Raw genomic sequence first — 16,579 nt, 5'->3', positions numbered from 1 at the left:
AGTAGGGAGGAGTTAAACATTACAGGACAAAGTTTTGTCTGACTTCCCAGAAGCTCCCACTGCAAGGGACACCTCTCCAATGAACAGGGTTGTCAACATTGGACTGTCAGTCCAGGAGAATCCAGGAGATTTATTTTTTAGGGGGTGCACGGAACTCCCCAACAGGGGTCTGGTGGTGGTCCTTCCCCCAAAACTTCTTAACAGATATATTTTCCTGTGTTCTGTTGAATTTTGTGCATGTTTGATACTTTTATCTGGCTTGCTTTACTAGCATGGGTACAATTTCAGCCTTAAAATGCCAAATGTAGGTGTACAGATTTGATGACTGAAGCAAAGTAAGACATCCTTAATAATGACTTCTCATCTGGGGGTCCTCCCCCAGAAAATATTTAACATAGTAGATGTAATTGCCAATCATCCTGGGAAATCCAGGAGCATTGACAAGCCTGCCCAATGAGTGTGGACAATTTGGCGAGTTGGATTTTTGGCGACCGGTTACCCGTACGGCGATATGGACTCACCCACTCGCATGGTTGTTTTTTGTGTAGTCAAATAACTCGAATGTGATATTATGTAGGCTATAATGTGGGAACCGAGAGGGCTTCGACTGTGCCAATAAGGAACCCACCTAACCAGTGGAATAGTGTAGCCTACTTGTCCGGAAGAGCATTTTGTAAACATCCTTGCATGTGTTATTAATACGCGGTCGCGTGTGAGAAGAAGCGCGCGTCACATGCAGACTAAATCAAGTAATGGATCAAGATCAGACTGTTGTGTACATTTCGGAAAAGGTGCTTATTTTGATTTCGTGCGCTCTCTCGTTCCTCGGTTCTTCCCTCATTATATTTGCATACGTATCTTGTTCAGATCTGAGGACGACTCCAAGAAAACTTCTGGTGTATCTGTCAGTCTCAGACTGGTTGTCTGCAACATCATACGCGTATGGAGTCTGGAAAGTTTTTACGTCCGATTCCAAAGACTGTGTCGCCCAAGGAGCAATATCCACATTCGCAAATACAAGTTCTTTTTTCTGGACTGTTGCCATAGCCATTTACCTGTATGTTTTCATCGTAAGGGCCAACCAAAGACTTGCAGACAGCTTGGTGTTGTTTTTCCACATTGTCAGGTAAGTTACAAGGGGAATGGGATGGCTGTCACTTTGGCCTACATTCATGTACTTGGCTGGAGGTAGAATTTAGAATCAGAGCTGTGCTGATGGATGGATGTCACGATGTAATTGGTTAATTGGTTACCCTGTCCCCGACCACCTGTGGTTGTAGTAGACTACACATATGATTTTAACATCTCCCTTTCTATATTTCTACTCTTTTATCAGTGCAACATTTTATGATCTCATCAAGGTCTAGTTTATTATACACCAAAATAATAATTAAGGGAAATTGATTTTTGTCATTAAAAATAAATAGTTATATACATTGTAATAAAATGTGACTTCTTACGATATTGATAGACTACGTATTGATACGTCAATGTTCACTAGGGAGGATTTGGGATAAATAATCCACTTGTTCAGAGGAAAGAAATTACAACCATTTATTTGGTGTGCTTTTTGTATTGTTGTTTTTTGTGTGGTGGAAGTGCATGTTTATTGTGACACTGTTTGGTGCAAAACGTCCCCCTCCATTGGAGCAAATGCCTCATGGGGGCACAAGAAATGAAAGACTTGCACCAACAAGTAAGATGGCCCAGTAGAAATCTTACCAATGTTGATGCCTACATTTTAGGTACATCTGTAATTAACAAAGTTGCTCAATAGAAAGACAATCAGAGTGCAGAATACAGCACATGAGCCAAATACACATGATTAAACACATGATGGATTTTATGCCAGTTCTGGTGAGTGAGCTGCTGCCTGCTGATGCTTAGCTGATTTTTAAGGAAGTTATTGCAACATTTGCCGGTTATTTGTCAAGACGTTCCTTCTGTTTCCTGTCTAGTTGGGGTGTTCCTTTGGCCATTACTACTGCAGCTCTGTGCCTTAATAAGATTGGGTTCGATGCATCAGAGGTGTCTGTAGGGTGGTGCTGGGTGAAGATCCAGGATCCTGACCATGTGCTGTGGATGGTTCTGACCGGCAAGATCTGGGAATTCCTGGCATACATCACGCTCCCTGTCCTCTACATTTTGATCAAGAGGCACATCCACAGAGCAGTGAGAATCCAACTAAAATTTCTGTCTGACTAGTGACTACTTCCTTCTATGGTCTGCCCTATGCCTATGGCACCCATGCCAAAGCCATGTAAAGCAAAAAAAACAACAACAACAACAACACATTAGACAAACCCTGCATGTTGCACTTTGTATCAATTTAATATTTTCATCATAGAACCTCATTTAAATCCAGTTTATCATCAATATTACTTTCATAATCCCACTGTTATAATATGTCAAGGTTTAGCAGAAGTCTTAACTCATGTCATGTGTCTCATTTAGCATGCAACCCTGTCTGAGTACCGTCCACTCTTGGCCAGCAACCCTCTGTCCAACTCCTCCTCCATGGCTGACAGGAAGCTCACGCTCATCCCTATCATCTTCATTGCCCTGCGTATTTGGAGCACAGTGCGCTTTGTACTGATGCTAGTAGGCTCCCCTGCCAGGCAGAACCCAGTACTTGTCACTCTGCATGTGAGTTGAGATGTTCAAAACGGTTACATTTCAAGAAATGGGTAAAAAAAAGAAAGAACCATGTGTTCCAATGGATTCATTATTATTTAGTTACAAGCTCTTGTTAATACATTTTGTTGGTTCAATATTTATAAACCCCGCAGGCACACTTGGTCTTATGAATCAGTGCACCCCTTACTTTACAGTGGTGCAATTTCACCCCTCTCTAAAAGCCCAAACTCACTCTCAGTCAGGCTTAGGCCTGGAGACCCAAACTATGTTTGAAGCAGTGTGACACTTAATTGTCGACTTGGGTACTGTAGCAAAGCTATATTGTTCCATTAGCAGTGCCATTCTGCTGAATTCCACTGTCAACCAGAGAGCATCTGGGGTGTGCTCCAGTGTTTATTTGCACTTGTGTTTACTATATTGAACTTGTATGCAAGGCCATGTTTGCATATCATAATTACAGTGAATTACCATCCATTAATGAGAGGAACTCTCCTAAATGATAATCGTTAACATTTAATGCTTTCCATCTGATCCTCCAGGGCATTGGCAACACGTTCCAGGGTGCAGCGAACTGCATCATGTTTGTTCTGTGCACCCAGCCCATCCGCATGCGTCTCTCAGAAAGGTTCTGCTGCTGCTGTAAGTGCCAAACAGACTCTTCCCAAAGGCCTCAGCTACTGACAGAAGAGAGCACTAGCTGAGCCCGGGCCAATGGATCATTTCTTATGGCTGGGGAGGAGATGAGGAAAATGATGAAGGGTTGGAGAAGAGCACCAGCTCAGCACCGGCCTCATTAGAGCAAGTGGGGAAATTCTGCATGTGCATGCACATCTGCCTAAGGGGACATACTGTATATGTATGTATACCACATGCACTTTGGATGATGAGGACCTCGGTGCATGTACAGCCTGTTTATACTTATTTTTCTGCCAGTGTTGCGCACCAAAATAGCAAATCTACAGGCTTACAATAGATGATAGATTGTGTTGTGCAGTGGTGTGAGCCTGTAGATCAGTTACAGTATTTTCGTGTGTGGCACTGGTGCGCAACTAAGCATAAATCAGGCCTATGATGCTTGAAATAGGATTATTCCTTGATCTCTGATATCATTTGGCCACATGGAACACATTAGATGTATTGTAAATACATAGTTTATGCTTGTTTTTTTTATATAATATATAATAAGTAAAGAGCTTTCAAAGTTTAGCGTTGTGAAATTACTCTTGATTGTACTTTTTTATGTTGTTGATTTTTTATTTATCTTAATATCAGTCCTTGTAATAATGCCTTTTAAAACTTATGTTTACATTGTACTGTGTGCACTGATGTGCTGTACTGTATGGCATATTACCCCTGGTCAGTTCCATGTTGCTAAATGGTGCTCTGTAAAAACATATTTGACTTATAATGCCTGTACGCTGCGCAAATGGGAAAGTAGCTTAAGATTTTTACATGCCAGAGAACATTGGATTTGTGGACTTTGATTTCTAGATAAACTTTATATCACGTGACTTTGGTACGTACTTTGTCTCAACTCTCAAGCACAACACAAAATGAAAGCCTAAGAAGAAGTAAGACATGTAGACTGCCAAGCCTGGAACTGGAACATCTTGTTTACAATTTTCAGCGATACAGAATGCTGTAGCATGCTGCTCCAATCACTCATACTTTGATAAATACATTTGAGTGAATTTACTCATGATCATTCTGTCGAAATTGTATTTAGGTATTGACTGTCTTTTATGAGGTTTTTGAGACTCTGGGAAGATTTCACTCCAAACATATTGATTCTTCCATGACCAGAGTTGCAACTTGTTTTTCTTGCTGTAGTTGCAGAAAGTCTTCAGCCAAACTACACCAAATAAAGTTTCAGTCATTTGATGTTGTGGCCATGTGTGTAGTGCCATCACACTAGACAACACACTCTGTTGTCTATATACCCTCTGAAAACTGAAGCCGTTGAGTGATATATAAGCCTCACTTCTCCTTTGAGAGCAGTTGTTTTTGGCTTCCAGCCACCCAACTTAGCAACATGCCACAAACCAGACAGAATGCATACCAATGAACGCACTGAACCCTTTTGAGCACAAGGTCCCTATACCTCAGTGGCGGCAGTACCGGAGGAGATTCTTTTCATAGTTCTCCAGACAGCGTAAATTCTTATTTCTAGATACAATGAAATCTTGATGACCCTTTCTTTTTGGTGACAGCTACAATCAATAAGATTAATTAGGGCAGTGGCTATGAGGAAGTAATAATGGAGAAGTCCATTGTGCTGCATTGCAGGGTAAATTTTGCTTACAAATATGCAAATGCCAAGTGGTTATTTACAGTACTTGACCCTCCTGGCCGGTCAACCTCTAATTTCATAAGTGTCTCATCAGAAGTGTGTGATAAAGTTGATTAATGTATGTTTCTGTTATAGCTGATGAATTAGTCCTGTCCACAACGTGGTTTCGTCAGGCCAGACGATACTATTGTGATTTAAAGAAGTCAAAATTTGGCAAAAAAGGTGCTGTGATAACTTGTCATGGAGCTTCAAATGGGCTAGTGGGGACAAAGTCAAAGCCAGCATTTTTAATGAGCTGTTGGATGTGTCCACAGAAATAGTAACTCTTACTGACTACATGCAACCAGTTTTGGAAGAAAAATCTAACAGTAATATACCAAATGTGAAAAGTGTTAAATATTTAACAACACGTATCGGGGTCCCTGGTACAACGTATATCTTCAATTTGGGGTCTGTAGACAAATACATATGAATTTGTCCTTGGGGGTCCTTGACATGAAAACATTTGACAACCACAGAACCACTGGCAGAACACTGGGTTCTATGGAGTAAGTGAGTCTTTATGCTGATGATGTGGACCACAATTTCGTCCTTGAGGTTCTCCAGAGGATGAATGGTGGAATGACACATATTGCATTATCTTAATGCAGTAAGAATGCAGTACGGGGCTCCTAATAGTTATTCCAGTAAATAGGTTGAGAGATTTGGCTTGACATTGAAGCAGCTTTAACCCATGGAAACACTTAAGGGTGGTGGTTTATCTCTCTCCCTATTGGCTCGCTTCCCACTTGTTTAATTCATTGGCGGGTGAAGGGGGAAGGGACTATACTGCAAGAGGTGACCTTGATGACCTTGCTAGCCTTGTTAATGGCTATCCTTTATTGATGACAGAGATGGTTTATGAGGCTGTGTTGATGTGCCAAAAAACATTAACCACCTGAGGTGAGAGGGAATAGTTTGTCTTTACCCTCGGTGGTGGTGTAGAAGGTTCAACCAATGTTTCTGGTCCATAGAACTACTAGAACGTTTCCCTTTGGGCACTGGCCTACTCAGGGCCATGCAAGTCAGGGTTACACATCCCATCCGTTGTGCAATACTCCTCTATCTGATGTAGCCTACATAGGCCTACATGTAGGCCTGTATGTAGGGCTACTCGTACCGCTCCATGTGTATCATGTTTTGCTTTGTGCTACCGCTTCTGTTCACCACAGCTTCCATCATCACTCGTTAGCACAGATCTCTATTTCTTCCATTGTACACACTGCCACTTAAATTTTGGCACAATATTGAGCAAAGCCCAGCCAATCAGTTATGCAGACAGATCCAGTTGGCCAATCAGGTAAGCCGGTGGCCACACAAACACAGAGATTCTGTGTTTTTGCTCTCCTTCTTACATCCCACTTTTTCTTTATACCGTCACGCTTATACGATACGATCTACATTTTTCCTTTTTTGAATTATCATGTGTTGTGTTTCTCTGAGCCATTCTCCAATGCCCAATTATTCACTGTCCCCACCGGCAAGAGGTACTGTATGTACATTAACAGTTGCTTCGTATAGAGTGGACCCAAACCACAAAGCATCAATTTTTATCCTGCCTAGCCTCAGGGACATTATATTATCATACAGAGACAGTGTTAGCAAGATAAGAATTAATGCAATACATTGCACAAACAACAAGACAAACAAAAATATGTGGTCTGTTATTGTATGCCCAGTAGCTTACTTTTATCCACAATATAAAACTAATTCCTTTATGATGAGGAGGAATGGTTCAAATATATCTATGAATTGCATTCTATTGTTCATTACCTTAAGTGTGCAATGAAGACACACATGTCTTTTTATTGTAATGTAACGTGATCAACGTGTGTAATTACAGTACTTGAAGATTCCTGCTGATTGTAGGTCTGTACAGTTTAATGTGTCAATATACCGTACCATTGGATTATCCTTTATCAACATAATATACTGTATCCACCTACAAAACCTTACAGAGTTATCTACAGATTCTTTCAACACATAATTAATGAACACTACAAAGTAGCATACTGCAGTAAACTTTGCTGCGCTCTCTGATCTCATGTCCAAAGGGCATCTGGAATCCAGTGGTCGAGCCATTACTTTATTACTGACAACAACAGTGACAGTAGGATACAGCCATGAAAGAAGACAAGAACTCAGGGGAACATGTGGAGAGGAGAGGGGTGAGTTAGAATCACAGAATGTGAAAAGCACTATTACGAAGTTTGTTAGTATATTGTTTGGTCAGCATAATCATGATGGTTTTAACCACTTGAATCCTTGAGTCTCTATTCTGGGCATGTCATAATAATAGGCGACCGTTGGGTGAAAATAGCAGAGCTACAAGCTCACATCTTGTCACGTCGCAAGGCGTTGTGAGCTTGTAGATCGTCTCTTCAGCAAAGAGATTTGGTGGGAAGGTAAAAAATGAGGGGACCAACTAAGTATAGAACCTGGGGGAAATAAGTGGTAGACATCCAAGATATGAGTTTAATAATGTTTAAAAATTGTACTGATTTCTCTGGCAGAGACTAACTGCTGTGCTGGCCCTGGCAACACTGATATCTACCTTTGGTTCATCTTTCCAATATGGTTACAATGTTGCTGTGGTCAACTCTCCATCTCCAGTAAGCCAACTTTTATCTCATTGAAGTTGTGATTATAGTAACAGGATTGCAGAATACTATACTAGGGTCATGTAGTGTATGGGACCAATGTACAGATGTGAATCACTGGTTTCTTTCAAATGGCATAATACAAATTGATGCCTTAGGTTGTCTGGTTTCATGATACTGTCAGGGTTGGGGGATGGCTGATTTATCCAGTGGGCATCAATCAATTACTCAATGAACTCTTACTTTTATATGTTATTATAGCCTGTGTGTGTGTGTGTGTGTGTGTGTGTGTGTGTGTGTGTGTGTGTGTGTGTGTGTGTGTGTGTGTGTGTGTGTGTGTGTGTGTGTGTGTGTGTGTGTGTGTGTGTAACTTCGTCACCTTGGCCCATGGACTAACAGGTTAAACAAGTGAAATTGAAAGGATGAAACAAAAAGACAAAATTGGAACTGGAACAAAAGCTGATAAATTATCTTCTCTCTTCTTATGGGATGAAATTTGTAACCCTGACAGAAAATGCATTTTATGTTTACTTAAGAGCTACTGTATCACTTGAAGCACCACTAAGTATGAATCCGGCTTAGGTTTTGTTCTGCTCTCTCCAGTTCATGCAGCAGTTCTATAACTCCACCTACTTGGATCGTTATGGTACACCAATGGAAGAGAACTTCCTGACTCTGCTGTGGTCTCTGTCAGTGTCCATGTACCCCATGGGGGGTTTCTTTGGCTCTCTGATGGTAGCCCCACTGGTTAACAAGTTGGGGAGGTAAGATTTTACTTTGTCACATCGCATACAATAGGCTCAATGTTGGTGCATGGTATATCCAATTGTTACCATCTACAACTACCAGGCTAGTAAAGTACAGTACCACAATTTGTTTTTCTTATTAGTGAACCTGAACTTGATTCATGTAATAATTAATTCATTTAGATATTTTTTTCTTTTCTTTGGTTCTTTTGTTTGGTTATTAAGTTCAAAGAAAATTCTTTACCAAATCCCATTGACAGAAATGATTAATTTAGTTTTCATTTAACTTGTTTGTTAATTATTTTTTAAATAGTAGCATATTTTATATATTTCTATGCTATTATTATAATACAAAATGAAGACATCCTGGGTTTTTTAAGACATGACGAAGACCCCATTGACCAAAAAAGTTGTCAATTTCTGTTGCTGCTAAATACAGTTACAGTACCATGTAAGGAGGTGTAGAGGCTTATTGATGTGATACTCTTAAATACTAAAACATAAATAAAATACCCATGATGTTCTACATAGTTTCTATAATCCCTTTTTACTTTGTGGCAGGAAGGGCACCCTTCTCTTCAACAACATATTCTCCATCATTCCTGCGCTGATGATGGGAGTGAGTGAAATCGCACAATCCTATGAGATCATCATTGTGGCCAGGATTCTTGTGGGTATCTGTGCAGGTCAGAAGAACCTAAATGGTCACGTATACCAATGACTGGGAGCAAGGTGACGTTAGATAGTATGTTGCATAATGTTTTTTTTAACCACCACCACCCTGGCATTCCAATGTTTGGCATGCATAGGTGGGGAAAAAGCAGATCTAAAAGCTCACTGTATAAGTGTGAGCTTGTGGCTATTTTCAAAATAATGTAGATTTTTCCTTTTTTGTGGTTAAGTGATGAAATGGTCTTATTGCATCTGCAGGTCTGTCATCCAATGTGGTGCCTATGTATTTGGGAGAGCTCGCTCCAAAGAACCTCAGAGGAGCCATTGGGATTGTACCACAGCTTTTCATCACCATCGGCATCCTCAGTGCTCAGGTGCTGGGCATAAGGCACATACTGGGAAACAGTGGAGGTAATGGTGGAGCATCTCAGAGTGGAAATAGATTTATCAGTGGATTTCAAACCCTTTGTGCCCAAGGCACACCAATGGGCAAGTTGGTGTTTTTCATGGGGGTAAAAAAAGATGCCAGGGACGCCAGGTAAAAAAAGAAAGTTACAACTCCCAAGACACACCTGGTCTTGTCTCACAGTAAAACAGTGTGCCAAGACACACCGTTTGGTACATCACTGACCTGTGTGATTTGATGAGATCAAAAGCCTTATATCCTAAATAGTATTGATTTAAGTTGACACCTCTTATTCTGCCCTGTAAAAATAAAGCTTGTTTTTAAGAGGAAAAGTTATGAGTTTAGTTATAAGTGCTCTACAGTATACACAGTATGTTTTAGTTTTCATATCAGTGAAAAGCTCATATAGCTGACCCTGAACAATGGGCTATTAAGTATGGTACCAAAAACTATTTGGTTGGTGTGGAGATACATTTTACAAGTTACTTTTCTCAATTTCACAACTATACTTTTCATTGTTTTTTCACGGAGCAGTCTGCGGTCTCTGCTCTTTGGCTTTTGTGTTTGGGGTATATTGTTGTGGCAAATAACTCATACCAGTGAGTTGCTGTGTTGTTTTATTTTGTTTTGTGCTGAGTCAAACTATCGCTGTTCTCTCCCAAGGGTGGCCCATCATGCTCGGTCTGACAGGTATCCCTGCCTTGATAGAGCTGCTGCTGCTACCTTGGTTCCCAGAGAGTCCCAGGTACATGCTCATCCAGAGAGGAGATGAGAAGAATGCAAGAATAGGCAAGAACACAGCACACAAAACATGCTTTTGAGAGAGAGAGAGAGAGAGAGAGAGAGAGAGGGAGAGGACGTATGACATAATAATAAACTAAAGAGGTAAACATACTGTTGTGACATGGATATCTGACACGACAGTGTTCCTCTTGACCCTCAGCTCTGCAGAGTCTGCGCGGCTGGGATGACGTGGAAGAGGAACTGTCCGAGATGCGCCTGGAGGACCAGTCAGAGCGGGCGGAGGGCCGTCTGTCTATCCTCAGCCTGCTGTCCCAGCCCTCCCTCCGATGGCAGCTGGTCTCCATCATCATCATGAACATGGGACAGCAGCTGTCAGGGGTCAACGCGGTGAGACACCCCGCCGTGCCCAGCATCCTTGGCCCTTGTCCTTGGCCCGCAGTGTCTTTGTTTCAGTAGCTGCTCTATTAGATAGGTTGGCTTTATTTCTTTTTTATTTAATGAATATGAGCGGCAGTTGACGGCTCAGATCTAGTCAGGTGAAGCTATAAGAGAGGAGGGGATGCACAGGGAGGAATGTTCTGGTGCAGTTTAATCCTGGGCCAGCAGGGGCACTTTTTATTTACTGTGCAGCTGACAAAGCTATGGAGTCAGAATATCTACTTTCTTAAAAAGCTCCATTCTACTTCTTTCTATTGCAGTGATATTAATAATTACCATAGTCCATGCAGATTATCATGGATAAGTGTGGGGCCTTAATGAGTGATCTGCCTGTTCATGTATGGATTGAAAAAGAAAAAGATTTAAAAAAAACAGGACCCTCCCCTCTTTTCCTCCAGTGATCCCCTCCCGTAAATACCAAACCATAACTAAACGAATTCATCCATCCACTATGTATGTAACCACAGCACATCTCACCTTGTTTCTCAGATCTACTACTATGCCGATAGCATCTATGCCTCTGCAGGAGTAAATCAGAACGACATCCAGTACGTCACAGTGGGCACTGGATCTGTGAATGTCTTCATGACCATAGCTGCGGTATGTAAGCTGTTGAATCAAATCTATTCATGAGAAGTCTACTGTTTTAGATTTGTTCAGCAGCATAGTCAAATATAGCCTACTGCTGAAAAGAACATTTCTGACTTCTTGTAAAACTATTTACTACTTTCCCCTGAAACAAATCTCCTGCCCTTTCCTGCTTTGTTCTATTTAATTACATTAAACATGTAGGCCTAGCCCTCCTCTTTGCTCTTGTCCCCTGTTTCATGCCTTAGCAGTTCACTCTAATCATTCTGGGATCACGTTAATATTTTGTGGCTCCTCTGACCATCACTATAGGTTGATTTTAATGTTGATGTTGTCGATGGATGATTATAATAGAATTCCATTCAAGTAATGTAAACATAGGTGATTTTTTTTTTAAATTCCAGGTCTTCATTGTGGAGGCCTCAGGGAGGCGGCTGCTTCTTCTCATCGGTTTTGCAATATGTTGTGTATTCTGCATTGTGCTCACCATAGCGCTCATCTTCCAGGTACCATTCACTAAACACCCTCAAATGTTACTCTTCCACCCTCTTGTGGCTGTGTTTTATAACACAGCAATAAAAAGGTGCTTGGTAATGTGATTATGGGGCCTGGTGTGTCCCGGCTTATTCTCTACCCACTCCCATTTTCTTTACTTGCAGAAATGTACATAAACAGTGAACAAGATACTGTAGGTTAGGGTTAGGGTACATTACAGCTTCTAGTACCCATTCTATAACTTTATCTAAACTTCCATTAAACTGTTCCATGGAATAAAATAAATAAAGAATCCTACGTTATTATCAGGGACCATATGCAATACCTTCATGGACAACCAGTGGTCCACAGACCACCTGTTGAAAACCCCTTTCTCAGTTCTCGAGAAAGGTGGACTACAGAAGGACAGATGGACAGAGACCTTTTTTTATTTAGTAGAATTGTTGTGTTACTAAAGTCTTTGCATTACATGTCCCACCAACATTTTGCTTTTTTGCTTGACTTTATACCTGACTATGACAAATAAAACCTCTTCATTCTCTTGAATCTCTAGAGTCATTGAATCTCTAGAAGTCTAGATTCTTGACTCTAAGGTCAGTGTACTGGTGGTGAGTGGTGACAGTGCATACGCAACTCACCACCAGTCTTTGCATGTTAATGGTCTTAATGCAGATTTCAAAACAAAGAACAGACAACTGGGATGTAGCAAATCTGTGGTTTAACCACACATGTTAGAGTGACAACATTTTATATCCTTATACCCTGGAAACCCATTGAGTAGATTAACTCGCTTGCTTGTTAAGGCTTAAAACAAACCTCACAAACATAAAGAGAAAACCTCACAAACATGTTTGATAATAACGCTCTGTGCTTTGACAGGAGAGCGTCTCCTGGATGCCCTACGTCAGCATCGCCTGTGTCATCCTCTACGTCATCGGACATGCCATAGGGCCTAGTAAGTCTAACACAAGTTGTTGATGACAACCTGGCGGTCCATTAGCCAAAGTGTTGTTTGGATGCGACTAGACATTTAATAATACATGTCAAAAAGTTGAGCTCAGTTGTGTAACTTATGAGCGTCTTCTGTGTAATAGCACATCACTGACAGACCATGATGATGATGATGGGTCCAACGTGTTTGGGTTTGTGGTTGACCACAATCTTCTGCGTTCCCAGGTCCCATCCCTTACGTGGTGACCACGAGATGTTCAGGCAGTCAGCCAGGCCGGCTGCTTTCATGGTGGCAGGATCTGTGCACTGGCTGTCTAACTTCACTGTCGGCCTAGTCTTCCCCTTCCTAGAGGTCAGTGTCACAAGGGGTGGAATGGTTCAAAATGTGTTTTTAAATTGAATCAGGGACTGGGGAAGCTGCTTATAATAATTATTATAATCAGCAACATAATTATTTAAACAATTCCAACTCACTAAATTGAATATATACAGTAACATAATATATGAAGTTGAACCATTCAATCGTTATGTGTCGATAAGTAGTGTGAAGTGGTGTTTATGAAAGAAAATGCATTCTTCTCTCTTCAAACATATTTCGGTGTAATTGAACAAGTAATGACCTATTTCTTATGTGTCTACAATGTAATTACTATAATTTAACTAACTATAGCTCTGTGCAATTGCCATTCTTGGGGCGGTGGGGTGTGACTGCAATTGCGCTATATGTAATCCTAGCTCTGACTCTCTGAACCAGCTCTTAATTGGAAAAACTAGGAAGTAAAATCAGCACAGCGCAGGTTAAACAGGAATAAGCAAGTCTCTGTATATTACGAAACAGCTATGACATTGAGGGTGTTTTGGAAAATAGCAGCCAGGGGAGATAATGTAAACCTACATGCTTCACATGTTTACTTCCTCTATCAATCTGCAGCTAAATGTCAAACATGAGGACACTGTGTGTGGCATAAAAGTCAATGTTTTATTAACAGAAAGCACATGCCTGGAAAGTAGAAAATGTTCCAATATCACTCTTCCCCTAAGAATTAGTTGGTGGGGGGGAGTGTTTATCAGTGACGTGCATAGAATGTTAGAGAGGCAGGGGCTACAATGTCTAAAAGGGCCTTTTTGTGGAAAAATCGAAAATAGTCGACCTCTAAGCTGACAATGCGTCGCGCTGCGATGTGTTGTGAGCTTGGAGGTCGGCTATTTTCGATGCTTGATTTCAACAAATTTCTTGATTTCAACATAAGATGATGAATTCAAGTTCAGGAGTTTGGACAAGGCTTGAATGATGCCTTCAGGTATGGCATGGAAAGAGGGCATTTGAATTTCTTTCACCATAGTAAAAACTTGCATTCATGGTCTGGAGAGGGCACTTTTTACAGACGGATAAAAGGGCAGGGGCTCAAGCCCCCTTGATGTCTATGTGTGCACGCGCATGGTGTTTATATTCCCTGGCTGTTTATTCACTGCGTTCTTGGAACATAACATCTAAGAACAAACTGATCACATTTGCATGCCTGGTCCCCTCCCCAGAGGTTCCTTGGGCCCTACAGCTTCATCATCTTTTCCTTCATCTGTCTGATGACCCTGGTCTACATCTGGCTGGTGGTCCCAGAGACCAAGAACAAGACCTTCCTGGAGATCAGCCAGATGTTCGCCAAGAGAAACAAAGTTGAGATCAAGCTGGGCTTGGATGGAGATACACCACTGACAGAGACCAAAGACAGCCGGGAGGATGTGAAGGCCACCACCGCCTTCTAAACACAAATGAAGACACAGAGAGCAGAGGAAAGGAGCAGAAAGGAGGAACACCCTCCTTTTGAGGGTTGAATAGGGTTTGACATTTTTTAATCCAGCCTCTATTTATTACATGAAATATGACCACCAACTATTTGTGTGTGTGTGTGTGTGTGTGTGTGTGTGTGTGTGTGTGTGTGTGTGTGTGTGTGTGTGTGTGTGTGTGTGTGTGTGTGTGTGTGTGTGTGTGTGTGTGTGTGTGTGTGTGAGAGAGAGAGTTTGAGTGTGTGTGTGTGTGTGCATGCATGCGTGCACCCAGAAACAGAATAAGGACAACAAAAATGGAGCCTCCTTTGCTATTAAAATTAGTCAAGCTAATTACTTGTGTTTTACAAGTGTACTCTATATCAGTATTAGTTATTCGGGTGAACAAGAGATAGGCCTTTCAGGCTTGGCCCCTAATTCTAAATCCCAACCCCCTAATGCTTTGTGAAGGGCTGGATAAGGCATGAAATAATTAAAGAGAAGAATGTTACATATTTACAAGCATTTAATTTCTTTATTATCCTTCATTTCATATGTACATTAATAATCATCGCCATCCCCACTGATATTGTGCAATAGAAAACATCCCCAACGTAGATATATATATATAATTTGGTACTATAAAGCTTATACAACGCACCCTATCATTTAGAACAGTGGTTCCCAAACCTTTCAGGTCGAGACCCAAAAGACAGATTAGACATTTGCTCAGGACCCAAACATGTGCAAAAACTCGTAGCTTTTTTCACTACTTCTTAAACATTTGTTTTCTAATTTATGGAATTTCTTATGTTATTTATTATTTTTTTATTAATGTTTTTGGGAATGTTTTTTTTTTTTTTTTTTTTATTGTTTTGGAATAATAATTAAAAACAAAATAAAGGGACCCATAAAATGTGATCGCAACACACAAATGGGTGGGTGTTTGTGAACCAGTGATTTAGAAACACCTATAGTCATTCTCCAGCTGCACTCCTCCATACAGACTGAGAGACGTGATCCCCCAGTTGAACACATTGCCCATCACAGTGTTGTTCTTCCCACACGTCATCTGGTCCCGGATCTCGGCCGTGCTGAGCACATAGTCCCACATGTTCACGTCGGTCATCTTGCCCTCAAAGGCATCTGCATCGGAGATGCCCAGGTAGCCGTCCTGATCCCTGCCCAGAACGAACACTCCCCCGGGGTTGAGTGTGTAGCCGCCCCTCAGGTACTGCTCCTCCCCTTCTATGCCGTTGATCCACAGCTCTGCCGCACCGGTGTGAGATGTCCAGGTGATGCAGTAGTTGGCCCAGTCGTGTGACTGGGTGCTGTGTGGCAGGTTGACAAACTCGTTGCCGATCCACAGGCCCACCTCGTAGCCGATGGTGATCATGAGCTCGTTGTCACTGCCTGAGGTGAAATAGGAGACGACGGTGTGGATGCCGCCGGGCTGTGGCCGCACATGCATGCATACGGTGAAGGAGTGCAGGTCCATGGGGTGGTTGAGACGGGCCAGGGCATAGCTGCCAGCACTCCTCTCTGGGAAGCTGAGCACCAGGGGAGAAAGAGAGCGAGGTTCTGAGGGGGACAAGATAATGAAATGTTAGACTGCAGAACTAAACCACGATACATTCCGCCCGTAGGCACATACAGCGCATTTACATTATCTGTGGAAATGTACATCTCAATGCAATCGGAGTGGCAAAGAACCACTCACCGTTTCTGGAAGGCTTAGAGTCGTGAATTCCACCTATGGGCGACAAAAAATAAGGAGTAACATACTGTCGTTGTCGGGTGGAAACCTTGTATGTCCAAAACCGTTCGTTTTGTATTTATCGTTTTAATAATGATCTGATCTAAAGCCGATCTACAAGCACACATCGCCTCGCACCGCGAGGCGTTGAGTGCTTGTAGATCGGCTATTTTCATTAGTTTTGTGCAATAGTCTTGTGTGATGAACCAGGGCTTTTCTTTACGGAAAAACGTACACATTTGAAACTTGGAGATATGAGGTTTCTGCCAGACAGTGACGATATTCATATTCATACTATTAGCTTTGTATATTTGGGGTTGATGAAAAACTTCAGAATCCACTCACTTGAATGTATGTGTTTTCCAAGAGTTGTTATAAGACTCTCGATCCTCAGGAGCTTGGACTCAATTTCATCTTGCCGACAAAATGCTGAGCAGAGACAGAGTAAACAAA

At 41.6% G+C, this 16,579-nt stretch overlaps 2 protein-coding genes across 2 annotated transcripts; both read left to right on the top strand.

The window, feature by feature from the left end:
- The first annotated feature begins 562 nt into the window (after window positions 1–562).
- Window positions 563–4,109, top strand: gpr157 (G protein-coupled receptor 157). Its single transcript, XM_080733457.1, has 4 exons — window positions 563–1,126; window positions 1,959–2,172; window positions 2,455–2,646; window positions 3,177–4,109. The coding sequence occupies exons 1-4, from the start codon at window positions 753–755 to the stop codon at window positions 3,336–3,338; spliced, it is 942 nt and encodes a 313-aa protein (XP_080589583.1). The 5' UTR covers window positions 563–752; the 3' UTR covers window positions 3,339–4,109.
- Window positions 4,110–7,051: 2,942 nt separating this feature from the next.
- On the top strand, window positions 7,052–14,484 carry slc2a5 (solute carrier family 2 member 5). Its single transcript, XM_080733301.1, is given in 13 exon segments — window positions 7,052–7,134; window positions 7,480–7,578; window positions 8,170–8,330; window positions 8,874–8,998; window positions 9,243–9,395; window positions 10,054–10,179; window positions 10,334–10,521; window positions 11,062–11,172; window positions 11,565–11,666; window positions 12,535–12,610; window positions 12,832–12,852; window positions 12,855–12,958; window positions 14,143–14,484. Coding segments are annotated over 13 exon segments (1,539 nt in total). The 5' UTR covers window positions 7,052–7,089; the 3' UTR covers window positions 14,371–14,484.
- The last annotated feature ends 2,095 nt before the right edge of the window (window positions 14,485–16,579 follow it).

Source organism: Nannobrachium achirus (assembly GCF_963921795.1).
Source record: "Nannobrachium achirus genome assembly, chromosome: 9".
NCBI classification, from domain to species: domain Eukaryota; kingdom Metazoa; phylum Chordata; class Actinopteri; order Myctophiformes; family Myctophidae; genus Nannobrachium; species Nannobrachium achirus.
The sequence above is the reverse complement of the archived record's forward strand: the minus strand, read 5'-3'. Positions and strand labels throughout refer to the sequence as shown.